The sequence below is a fragment of the Canis aureus genome, chromosome 32 (assembly GCF_053574225.1).
Source record: "Canis aureus isolate CA01 chromosome 32, VMU_Caureus_v.1.0, whole genome shotgun sequence".
Taxonomy (NCBI): Eukaryota; Metazoa; Chordata; class Mammalia; order Carnivora; family Canidae; genus Canis; species Canis aureus.
This window is the reverse complement of record NC_135642.1, coordinates 14038199-14051627: the sequence shown is the minus strand read 5'-3', so window position 1 is coordinate 14051627 and position 13429 is coordinate 14038199. Positions and strand designations below refer to the sequence as shown.

General features: G+C 37.3%; 1 protein-coding gene across 5 annotated transcripts in view; it reads right to left on the bottom strand.

Annotated features, from left to right (window-relative positions):
• Positions 1-13429, bottom strand: part of GANC (glucosidase alpha, neutral C) — a 76071-nt gene that overhangs the window by 21496 nt on the left and 41146 nt on the right. For all 5 annotated transcript variants that reach the window (XM_077880770.1, XM_077880768.1, XM_077880766.1 and 2 more), the window contains exons 14-20: positions 12671-12750; positions 10450-10593; positions 9065-9161; positions 4597-4698; positions 3256-3499; positions 1805-1869; positions 216-292 (exon numbers count right to left, since the gene is read on the bottom strand). In XM_077880770.1, coding sequence (XP_077736896.1) covers positions 216-292; positions 1805-1869; positions 3256-3499; positions 4597-4698; positions 9065-9161; positions 10450-10593; positions 12671-12750 — 809 coding nt within the window. The remainder of the gene's footprint in view (positions 1-215; positions 293-1804; positions 1870-3255; positions 3500-4596; positions 4699-9064; positions 9162-10449; positions 10594-12670; positions 12751-13429) is intronic.

The window sequence follows — 13429 nt, the reverse complement described above, 5'->3', positions numbered from 1 at the left end:
TGCTATCATCTATTCATCTTTCTCCTCACTGTTAGTTCCATTAAGTTTCTTGACCTCCAAGGTCATGACTTACAAGAATCTTCAGTTACTATAGTCATTTAGGCTGTCTTCACAACTACATAAGGCAATCTATTTCCTAACAGGCTAATTCATCAGAATGAAAGAGGAAGATATGAAACATGTAAGATACATGGCTGTTCATCATTTATGCTTACCTCATTTGATCCTGGCAGGAACACATCAACTGTGGTGGCTTTTGGTTCTGTGACTGGATGAACCAATAAAGCGCTTCCTGAAAAACAGAAGAAATAAAGTTGAAAATCATTCTAAGAGGTCTGACAACATCCTTCTCCTTTGAGTGCTTTTGTGGTTTTAGAGACCACTCAACTATGATCTTGGTGAAAGTAGAGACCTTGGTGAGCTGAACCAATGATTCATCATAGCGATACATTGTTAGAAAGGGGACTGGTGCTCAAAATGGTGACTATATTGTTACTTATTATTAAATTCCTTATGGCATATTAGGACAATAAGGGAACCTGACACAGTCTATTACAGTCTCATTTGTTCATAGCTGCTAGTATGCCAAGAGTCTGAAAGAGCCATCACATTTCTCCAGGTGCATCATTGTTTGCTGTGACTTTGAAAATGCTAAGCCTATAACTGTTATCCAGAACTGTGGTCAGAATGGATAGGAGTATATCCATGGGCAGTTATCACTAGGAAGGCTGTAATTCTCTCTTTTTTTAAAGATTTATTTATTTATTTATGATAGACTTAGAGAGAGAGGCAGAGACACAGGCAGAGGGAGAAGCAGGCTCCATGCCGGGAGCCCAACGTAGGACTCGATCCCGGGACTCCAGGATCACACCCTGGGCCAAAGGCAGGCGCTAAACCGCTGAGCCACCCAGGGATCCCCAAGAAGGCTGTAATTCTCTTAAAGGTAATCCAGATCATTAATTTTGTTTTGACTCTGTCACTATGCATACGTAAATTTCATCCATTTATGCATTCACTCTTTAATTGTACAAATATTTACTGAGTTCCTGATGAGTGCCAGGTATTACGCTAGGCTCTGGAGAGTTAGTGGCATATAAAACAATGCTCCTGTCCTCGTGGAGTTTGCAGTCAGTAAAAATGGATATTAAACAAGTAATTACAAATTAGGACAAATACCAAAAAGGAAAGGCACAAAATGGAATGAAAGTTATGTAATAAGAGGAAGGAAGTAGCTATTTAAACTGAGACCCAAGAATAAGTGGAGATGTAGCACTAGGCACTAGGTTTTTTATATTTTAGGATTCCTGCTTGTTAGAAACAGGATGCACCTTTTGGGCTACTCTCTATTAAGCCTCGTTTCATGAATCCTAGTCCTAAAATGATAAACTTCCATAATCTGGAAATTAACCTTTATTAAAGAAGAGGCCAACAAAAACACAACCAACAACCCTATTTTGCATATGAAGTAAATGCTCGAGTTTTTACTGCTGTAACCATCTGGTTCACTGTCTTGTACTTCCATTCCCTATAGTGGTATCAGAAGACTCAGGAGTGGATCCAGAACAGGAATCTTGAATTGCACTCACAAATAGAATGGGTTTATAGGAAGTTAACAATATGAGAAGTGCTACATGACCACAGAATAGCGCTATCATTCCACTAATATACTAAAAATCTTAATGCCAGAATTTCTTTTATTTTTTTTTGTTTTGATAGTAGTTTTTTTTTTTAGTGCTCTTAAACAGGAAATAAAACAGAAACATAGAGTATTTATCATAATGAAAATTAAGCAAGAAATGCTCACCCAGCATGTATTCATCTTCTACACCAAAAGTGTCTAATTCCTCTGGGAACTCTATCCACAGAGGCCTGGGGAAAGAAAAAAAAAAATTCTTACTTCTACATCATTAGATGTTTTATTACTATTAAATCAGTTATATTTTCAGCTTTATAACTACTCAAATTGGAAAAGCCAAAGAGCCAAGACTCTTTTAATGATTTGAAATTTTATGAGCAATTGCTAGGATTACTATATATTTTTCTAATGTGAGGGATCTATCTACTCGCTGAAATGTTCCAATGAAAGATTGAGAATTCTAGGACCTACAGTTTTTCCTTCTGATTGTTGAGTACTAAATACTATTCTGAAGGCAGAATCAGAGAGGTATGCATGCAAGTCCAAATGCCGAACATACTCAATATGGACCAATTTAATGTTTGTAAAACTGTATTTTATAATGATGTGAAATTTGTGCCACAGTTTTCATGCTGTCACTGCCTTTCATGCATCCTTAATCATTATCTATTTAAATGAAAAGAACTGGTTTTACTTGTTTTCAAGCAGGAAACATTTTTGAAGTATTGAGAACTATTGTGTGGTTTTTGTATGTTTATTATACTGTTTTACACAACTATCCAGGAGGTATTTGGGCTCATAAAGATAATAAAATCGTCAATATCTGTGCATCTGGATTTCAACTTAATGGTTCTAATATTTTTTTCAACCTTATGAGTAAAGGATATTTAGTAAGAGAAACTTATTTTTATTCACTAGCCTTTGTAATAATATATATCCCTTTCCTACTGAAGAGTAACAAAGCAGTAGTCTTTCAATATGGCTGATGTCTAGAATCATCAGGGAAACTTCTAACAAATCTAGATCCTGAGACCTACCCAAGGAGATGCCTAGTAGGTCTGGAGATGTGACCTTGGAATCTATAATTTTAAGAAGCTTCCTCAGGTGATTCTAGTCGAGCCAGGCTTAGGAACTGCTGATCTGGAAGCCTTGATGTATATGTGTCTCTCTATCATTCTCTAACTTAGAAAGTTGGTTTTTCACATCCTGCCTCCAAAACAAAATCAGAATATAATTTATATCCTGGGAAAAAAGTTAATCTCAAACTTGGAATGTTTAGCCCTAAAGGTAAGATAGAGTCTAAGACAGGCAGAATAAATTGTTCTTCATGAGAGGATGATTGTGAAGTTAGTGAATTCAGTTATAGTCACTTCTTTTTTCTTTGAAAAATCTCTATTTCTGTCTCTTATCAAATATTAACACTTGAATCACAAAGTAGCAGGGAATCTGGCTTTTCTGTGACCTCAACTTCTTGACCCTGCTCACAGTTGTGAGGACACTTGATTAAACATGTGGCTTTTCTCTTGAAATCACTGTGTAATTACTTTGTTCCCCAAGGGCTAGGGGGTTTTCTGGTATAGGTTAGCTGCTGGGGCCCCCAACCCATGAAGCCTATTTACCTCATGACTGGTTCAGCAGCCACATGTGCGCAGTAGAAGAGAAAATACCAATAGGGCAGGAGGGCATAGCGCTGCCTGATGGCTTCCCGGATGAGCCGAGTGTACTCCTCCCCAAAGAGCCAGGGTTCTCGCCGCTTGGTCTTCATGGTAGCATGGCCACGGAAGAAGGGCTGGTAGGCTCCAGCCTGGTACCATCGCACTAGCAGCTCAGCCTCTGGATTCCCGATGAAGCCGCCTACATCAGCTGATTAGTCAGTCAGAGAGAGGCCTAATGAGGCAACCAGGCTTCTAACAAATGTTGCACACAGGTAAAATAAGGGCTTGTAGCCTGACAGGACAAATATACTTGCTGTATGTGCACTCAAAATGCCAGGATGAAACTGTGGACTGAAATTAGGGAGCACACATTTGAAAACTCAGCCTGTTTGAGGATCTGACAATATTCTCTTTGAATCCTCTTTTCTTATCCAAAGCCAAAGTCAGAGGTTTTACTACAAGATCAACATTTCTGTATGTTTCCAAACCCAGAAATTGCAAAATGTTGACCTGACTCAATAACTCTGTGTTTAGTGGTGGGGTGAGGGCGGTTGGCAATTGATTTCCTTCTAAAGCAACAGCTCAAGCAAGATAAAAATTGTAGAACTAAAGAAAAACAGACGATCAGAATTAGAGATTTAGGTATAATTGTGTGCTTAGTCCTTAAGCAGGAGACATATTCTTGGTATGGGGATCAATGCTGTAAGAAACACATCTATCAAAGAGTGACATTAACTTCTATTCCTACAGAAAACAAGGAACAGCTGGAACTAGTCATGCTGTGCACCCTCCATATTGAGATTTCTCATCTGCAGAGAATTACTAGGATTTTGGGAAGGCAGCCCATCAGGGAATCCTATTATAACTAAATTTATCTTTCCTGAGAGTGTATCTTTTTTTTTTTTTTAAGTTAAATTATGTCATAGAATCTTAAACCTGCTGAGTAAAAAGCATTTCTGTGAGGCTGATTTTTGATTTGCTCAATTCTTTGTACCCTCCATTTTTCTCATTTTGAAGAAGAAAAGGTATGTTTCAGGAAGAGAGACTCAATTCTCAAGACCATCTAAGGAGGAATCAGAGAAAGAGGGAAAGAAGCACTTGGGCTCTCTGATAACTTTACTTCATGTCCTCATTTCAGACAAGATACAAACTGCTTGGAAGTGTCCCTTCACTTTCCTCATTTTCTTATTCCCAGTTATCCCTGCCCCAAACCGCTCATGAGGTCACATTTGTGACCAGCCTTGACAGAGAAACACCCTTGCTTTTTATTTTTCTCTCACTTCAAGCCTGAGGATATCATCTTACCTCCACAAAAAGAGATCCCAGTAATGCTGAGGGTGAGTAACATAGGGATAGAAATTTTCAGGTAGCTCCATTCTGCTGTGTTGTCGCCCGTCCACACAGCACCTTGGATCACCAGTAACAAGGTATGGAAAAAAAATCACAAATCAGCCCATGCACTCAATTTCAGAGATTGCTTATTTGAAATAGACAAATTAATATTAAGGAAAGCATTTCTTTCTGACCTTAAAATATACAAATTCTGGTTTCTACAATGAAAATATATTAATCTAATGTGAAGAAGTTCTTAAAATCCACAAAACATTTTGTGAGAATATTCTGAAATGGCATTTATTTTTGAAGTATAACTCCAGCCTGATTTTAGGAAACATTAAAAAAATCAACTTTACTGAAATATAACTTACATACAATAAATGTACCTATTTTAAGTGAAGAGTTTGATGAGTTTTGAAAGCTGTAACTGGCACCACAAGCAGGGTACAGAACGATTTCCATAATTGTAAAAGACTACGTGGGCTTCTTTGTTGTCATTCTATATGTCTTTTCTAAAATTTCATATAAATGGAAACATACATACTATTTTGTGTTTTAGCTTTTTTTGCTCAGCATAATGTTGTAGTTTATTCCTTTTTATTTGATGACTAGTATTCCATAGTATGGATCTATTATTGAGTTGTTTATCCACTCACCTATTGATGGACTTTTTTTTTATTTTTTTATTTATTTATGATAGGCACACAGTGAGAGAGACAGGCAGAGACACAGGCAGAGGAAGAAGCAGGCTCCGTGCACCGGGAGCCTGACATGGGATTTGACCCTGGGTCTCCAGGATCACGCCCTGGGCCAAAGGCAGGCGCTAAACCGCTGCGCCACCCAGGGATCCCGGACATTTGAATTCTTTCTAAATTTGGGCTATTATGAATGAAGCTGCTATAAATATTTGTGTATAAATCTTTGCATGACATATGTTTTTCATTTCTCTTGGGTGTGGAATTGCTGGATCTGTGTTCAGTGTATGTTGAACATTTTAAAATTCCAAACTGTTTGGCATAGTGGTTGTACTGCTTTTACATTATCAATACATGACAATTTCAGTTGCTGTACATTCTTGACAACACTTGGTAGTGTCTGTCTTTTTAATTCTAGCTACTGTAATGGATGTGCAGTGGTGTCTCTCTGGGTTTTAATTTGTATTTCTCTACAGACTAATGATGAACATCTTTTCACATATTTATTGATTATTCATATGTCTTTTGTAAAGTGTATATTCAAATATTTTGCTTATTTTTAAAAGTATTTGTCTTTTTATTATATAACTGTAAAAGTTATATATTTTGGATACAAGTTCTTTGACATATATGTATATTGCAGATATTTTCTCTGTGGCTTGACTTTCACTTTTTTAATATCTTTGAAACGGTAGAGGTTTTTAATTTTTTTTGAGGTTTTTTAATTTTGATGAACTCCAAGTCAGCATTTTTTCCCCTTTTATGGTTCATTCTTTTTGTTTTCTACCCAAGAAATCTTGTCTATTTGAGTCACAAATATTTTTTTATGTTCCCTTTTAGAGGTTTTCTGTTTGTTTTAGCTTTTATAGTGTAGGTTTATGTTCCATTTTGAATTACTTTTTGTGTGTGGTGAGAGGTTAAGAGTCAAGGTTCTTTTCCTACGCTGCCCCTCTGTCATCCATACTCAGTGTTCTGACACCATTTATTGAAAAAAATCCATTTATTGAAAAAATTGAATTGACTTGGCAACTCTGTTCCTTATTAATTGATTGATCATATGTGTGTTGGACTCTTTCTGGATTCTTTATTTTGTTCCATTGATTTATATGCCTATTTCTCCATCCCTTCTCCAAACAACAACAACAACAACAACAATAACAACAACAAAAATCCTCTATAATTTAAGAGGAGTGGTACAAACTTTATAAAGGAGACATAATAACAGTAGCAAGAACAAAAGTTAACATTTATCAAGCCCTTACTGAGCTGGGTGATTCTACTTTGCTTGTAATAGCCTACTTAATCATCACAATCCTAACAGGTAAACATTATTTAACCCCAAGTAACACAGTTACTATATGGTAGAGGCAGGATTGAACTCAGGCAGTCTGACTTGAAAGCCACTGCTCTTGACCATTGTATACGTGGGAAGAGTTTATGAGGACAGATTATAAACCACTAAGGAGATCCACAAAAGAAAAAAATCTTATTTTACTAAATCTAGATTAGTTCTGAAGCATTTTGTCTCTCTTCTACCAAAATAGCTTTGGTAGCTATTTTTGTTTTAATCTTCCATAGAAATTTTAGGCTGTTATGTGGCAAGCAAAGATAAATCTTTTCAAGGGACTGTTTTTTTTTAAAGGTATTCTAATAATTTCTCCTTGACTTCAAATGAGATAAAATGGTTTTTGAAATTGACATGGTGGCATTCTCATCAAGAAAGAAAGTTCATGTAAAAGCATGCTGATATGTTGATCTCCCATATGGTTGTTCAGTCACAAGCGGTCTCTGCCTATGGGTCTAAGCATAAGACTTGACACAGTAGTGTTCTCTGCAATGCCTCACTTAGTACACTTTGGGGCAGGCTGATAGTTTCACAGAGAGTACTGAAGGCTAGGCAGTAGGCTGATATTTAAGGGATCAGATTACTTAGTATGCATATCTTTTTATCATTCTTTTTAGCTGCTACTTAAAAGTTTTCATTAAAAATACTTGACTTTTTTAGTGACTAAAAATGACACTTGTAGAGAATATGGAAAAGAGACTTAGGTAAATAGAAAACTTAAAAATCACTGATCACGAAGGTACTAAACTTATTGATTTAGATTGCTATCTATATTTTTTATTTTTTAAAAAAAGATTTTATTTATTTATTCATGAGCGACACAGAGAGAGAGAGAAAGAGACATAGGCAGAGGGAAAAGCACACTCCCTGGAGTGAACCTGATATGGGATTTGATCACAAGACACCGGGATCACGTCCTGAGCCGAAAGCAGATGCTCAACCACTGAACCACCCAAGCATCCCTTTCTATATTGTTTAAAACACAATTGTGATAATATACTACAAAAACATGTAAACATTCTGCTTTTTTCCCATTTATTATGATGTCACAAACATTTGCTCATGCAATTACAACTATTTTATCTTTTTATTAAATTTTTTTTACTAGTAAAATAATTACATACATATATGTATTGAGGAAAAATTTAAAAATAACACATGCAAAATCTCTGCTGGAAATCACTTTGTTTAGGACTTTTGCTCTTTGGCTCTTCTGTATGTATGTCTCATCTAATGTGTTTACAGGGACACATAGCCTTTTTATTCCCAAATAATACAATAGAGAGTCCTAATGGTATTTTACCATTATAAAATGGCAGAGCTTATAAATAGATTTCATCATCAACTTGTAATCACTGAGATTACTATTTTATTTTTATTTTTTTTTGAGGTTACTATTTTAAATAGTCTTATAATGTCATATGGATATACCATCCTTTTATAAATATTCCTTTATTTGGATTTTCTTTCTTTTTTTTATTTCAGGAATTAATGCTATGGTGAGCATCTCTGTAAATGAATCTTTGCCTGATATAACAGTATTTTGGCCTTTTGTAGAATGCCACAGAGGCTGGTTTTCAGGGCTGAAGAAGCCTAATAATGTCTATGATACAGTAAAGGCTGCATTCTTCAAACTAGGACCTAAGCTCCTAGTTATTTGTGCAAGGCCAGGAGACTTAAAATAGCCTTCCCAGTGGAAGGTGGTTAAGGTGAATTAGCTAGTAAACTGAATCCAGTTATAGATGACCCCTGGCCACAAGCAACAGCCAGGTCTATTTTAAGCCATATTGCTAAGTGGTTCAACAGGTGGTTGAAGGAATGTCTAAGAAGTATATTTTCCCGGGATCCCTGGGTGGCGCAGCGGTTTGGAGCCTGCCTTTGGCCCAGGGCGCGATCCTGGAGACCCGGGATCGAATCCCACGTCGGGCTCCCGGTGCACGGAGCCTGTTTCTCCCTCTGCCTGTGTCTCTGAGCCTCTCTCTCTCTCTCTCTCTCTGTGACTATCATGAATAAATAAATAAAATCTTTAAAAAAAAAAAAAAAAAAAAAAAAAGAAGTATATTTTCCCTGGTTTAGATAAATCAAACAAACAGAATTAGAGATGACCCTCCCAGCAGACTGAGATACTCTGAAGCCATTTTCCCAGCAACTTAAGTGGCCATTTCTTCAAAGAGGAAATAAGTAACTAAACTTTATTAAAATTGATGTATTCTGTCTCACAGGACAAAAGGGATATTTCAGGGCATGTCACTTGCTACAATCCAAGGCCTGCCCATCTGCCACTGAAGAGGAAGGGATCAACATAGTAGCAACATATACCATAAATGTTTAAAAAAAAAAAAAAAAGGCAGGTTGCTAACTTGTGTTTTTAAGTCTGATCATATGAGTCATTCCTCACCATACTTTTGTGATCCAGCAAAGAAAGAACGAGTAAGAACAAAGGGTCTCTCCTTCCCCTCAGATCGTTGTATCAGTCCTTCTGCAGTAGCCATGTGCTAAAATGCAAAGGAGAACATTTTCAAAGGGATGGTTAGATTAGGGCATTGTGCAGATGTCCCTAATAAGCTACTGGACATGTAAGAAGTAAATAGTAAATGGTGGTGGGAATGTAAAATGGAAAATAGAAAAATGAATCAACCAAATCCACCAAATAATTTTCATGATGTAATGAAATTCCCCTAATAAGAGTGGAAAACTTTGATTAAAATAGAAATGAAAATAGTAAATAATAAGCTAACATATTCAATGATTACTATTGCTAGGCATTTTATAAGATGTTCTCTTATGGCCTGGGTGGCCCAGTGGTTCAGTGTCTGCCTTTGCCTCAGGGCCTGATCCCAGAGTCCTGGGATCGAGTCCCAGGATTGAGTACCACATTGGGCTCCCTGCATGGAGCCTGCTTCTCCCTCTGCCTATGTCTCTGCCTCTCTCTGTGTGTCTCTTATGAATAAATAAAATCCAAAAAAAAAGATTTTCTCTTATAATCATAGGACAAGCTCTGAGATGGATTGTTTTCATTGATGAAAAAAACTGAGATCCAGAGAGGTCAAGTGACTGTCACTGGCCAACATAGAAAATTCTTTAAAGTAGTTTGCAGTTATAGCAAGAGGCTTTTAAAGAAGGAACCACATACTATCTGAACTGTGCTATATGTAGCCAGCAGCTCCCACTGGAAAGTATGCCAATTGGTGGGAGGCCGTAGGAACATAGTTACAGGATGAAAATAACAAAGAACCATGGATATCAATTAGGGCGGATGTCTGACAAATGTTTGGGATGTGACTGACAAATGGAAGACAATTCTACTACCTTCTAATGAGAAGGCTAAGTAGTTAAGGCTTTCTACATTTAAAAATTTATTGAAATTCTGTATCTGTGTTCTAAATCTTATTCCCCTGGTATGAATGTAAGACTTGCTATATTTAGACATTTGTTAAATTTCAAAACATTTGTTTTAACTGCCTTCATTTATGTATTTATACATTACACCAAAAAAAGTTTTGAGGTATCCAATGCCATTTATTAATGATGCCTGTCAAGGAAGATGTTTCTATATTATCATTAATCTCACAATATCTGTAATTCACCAAGTTCATTAGAGAAAGAAAAGGTACAAAAGAAGAAATAATAAGTCCCATATTGGCTACAACCTGAAAAGATCCATTGCAGTTGTCAGGAAAGTCACACTAAGAGAAATGAACAATACAGAATGGCTATTACAAATGACTGTCAACCCAAAAGGTAGGGCACATGGGTCAAGTGGCTTATTTATGGATATCTTACCTGATAAAAACCATAGATGTTGTGAAGTTCCCTGTGCTCCCAGTTGCCATGATGAACGGCATTCTTCTGCATGGTTAGCTCTGGCCCTCTAAAGACAGAAGGCTCATTCATGTCGTTCCATATGTAGAGGATGTCAGTAGATCCCTAGGAAGTAAATTTCTTGTTTGGTCACGATAATACTCCTATAGTGATGATGTTAATGTGATAGCCACGCTATTCCTCTTTCATACTCCATTTAATTTATTATTTATAGTGTTTATGATCTATGCTCTGTCTTCTGTTCCAGAGCTACAATAAATAAAAGGTCCACAGGGCAGGGAATTTTGTTCATTTTGTTCACTGATATATCCCAAACACCTAGAACAGTAGCTCAACCACAGAGATTCCCAATAAGTATTTGTCAATGAATGAAAGAATGCTTTGTAATATTGTCTGCGAAATACACACTGCCCAGCAAGTCCACTCCGAGACCTACCCTGGAGAACCCACATACAGGAAAGGTTGTGAATGTTGACAGATTCTATAATATCCATCATCTGCTACAACTCTTAAATAAGGGCAATTAAAGCTTTCCATGATAAAGTTCTGCCTTCCCTCTAACACTTTGAAAGACTTGACAGCTAAGATACCTCTTAGCATGGTCAAAAGTTTGTGTTCTACACAGAATTGTTCAATTTAGAGTAGAAAGGGGCTGCCGAGTCGTCTAGTTAACATGGTGTTGAAATCCCTATTATAGAATCTCTGATCTCTCAGCATTTGACTCAGTAACTACAATGACATGGAGTCCTTCAGGAAGCTCATTCCACTACTTTCCAAAAGTCCTGCCCCTTGTAACATTCTCTCACTGGGCCTGGCTTGCCTTATGGGATACCACAGAATACATGTGCTGCCTCACAAGCCAGCCTCAGGGTGACTTACATGTACTCTTCTGACTCTTTACTTAACATGTATCCTAAACATGTATACTTTGACGAACAAGGCTATTTAGTTTCCAAATATGTAATTACCTTGACTGTCCTTCTGTAGCACTCTCTAAGTAAGTAATTGGCAAGTTTTTCTAGAAAGGGCCAAATAATATTTTCAACTCTGCTGACCATAGGCTTCTTTCTCAATAACTCAACTCTGATACAGTGCGAAAGCAGCCATTGACAGTAGGGAAATGAATGAACATGGCCAGATTTCGCCCAAGTGTTATTACCCCTGCTCTAAGTTGTTTTCTGTATCCTAATATATGATGCTCAGAAACTAGAGCTTAGTGGTTTGAGACTTGGGCGTGAGAGACAGACTGAGTTCAAATCTTAGGTCCACCACTTACTAAAATGGGTGAACTGAGCAGGGTTTCAAACTTGTCCATATATCAATTTCCTCATCTGTGGGATTAGAATTAATTATAGTTCCAACTTCAGGGAGTTTTTGTGAAGATGAAATGGTAAAATGCACACAAAGAACTTAGCATAGTGCTTTGGCACACAGCAAATAACTCAATTTATACCAGGCATCTCTATCATCCTCATAATTGGTTGAAAACAGTTCTCTACAAGTGGCCTCTCTAGTTCTCTCTGGGGTACTATAATATTTTAAGAATTGATTTATTATTACATCTTTTAAAAAAAGTTTTATTATACCTTACTTTTAATGTCACATTATACTTTGCAAGATATTATCATATATATTACTACCATCTTTTTTAATTTTTAAAGGATTTTATTTATTTAAGAGACAGAGAGATAGTGAGAGGAAGCATGAGGAGGGGCAGGGGTAGAGGGAGAAGGAGAAGCAGGCTTCCCAATACGCAGGGAACTCAACCTTGGGCTCGATCCCAGGACTCTGAGATCATGACCTGAGCCAAAGGCAGGCGCTTAACCAACTGAGCCTCCCAGGCACCCTCACTACCACTATCTATAAATAAGCTATAGAATATTATTTTATGTAAAGTGTATGTAGTAATTTGAAAATACAAATCTCTACTATTAAGTATTTTGTTATGTCACAGAGTCTATTGTAATGGAGGTGGAAATCACAGCTTCTGTGCATTTGGTAATACATATGGCACCTCTCCTGGTACCACTGAAGTCTGGAATGTGGTTGCCATCCTTGAGTTTTCATCCAAGTATTATTTATCAAGAGCTACTCAATGAAGCAGAGTAGTTCTATTCAATCAAGTTTTTCTTTCTTTCATCCTTCCAACTAATTAGGAAAGAGGAAAAGAATAAAAACAAACCTGGTAAGCAGAGAAAGTGAAAAGACCTGAATACCACTCTCTGACCTTGGGATTGGTGAAATCCAGATAAGAGGAGAGACCTGTAGAGGCAGAAGAATAGACTGTGAGAAATGGTGGTCCTCACGGTAGGATGTGCTGTAAAGATGTAAAAGCTGGCTCATCACTGGGCACTATAGCTGTAAGACAGCTGATGCAGATGCATGGTCTGGCAAGAAGTGAAGGAAGGCAATGCTGGACTCCAGTGATCATCACCAGACCTTCCAACCCAAGAGGCCCAGGGGAAGGTCAATGAACAAGCATCCAGATGAGCCTGTCCTTCTCAGATGGCCCAAGATAGCCCATGGAAGCAAAGCAAGTATCCTGGAGGGACCCTTCTGTTCTTAAAGAGAACAGAGAAGTGTTCATGAGTGGCATAAGGGAGGAAAAGAATGTATGGGGTTTCTTTGCAGGACATGGATTTGTAATAGAGGGCCAGGATATGGTAGAATGGTGATTTCCTTTTGTCCTCAGGTTTCTATTAAGGTTTTAAACTAATCATTTCTGAAATGAAGAATCCAGAGTTGCTGGAGGCACCTGAGGTCACCCATGAAAGTGTGGAAAGTCAAAACTATGGGCCAATCAGGCACAGAAGATTCAAAGGGAGAGACTGCAGGAATCCTTCTTCTGTTACTCTCATTTTCTTATTCTTTGGCTTTTTATTTGCCTAGAGAAATAGAGTGCTTGCTTATTTTTTATTCATTCATTGACTGATAAATGGAT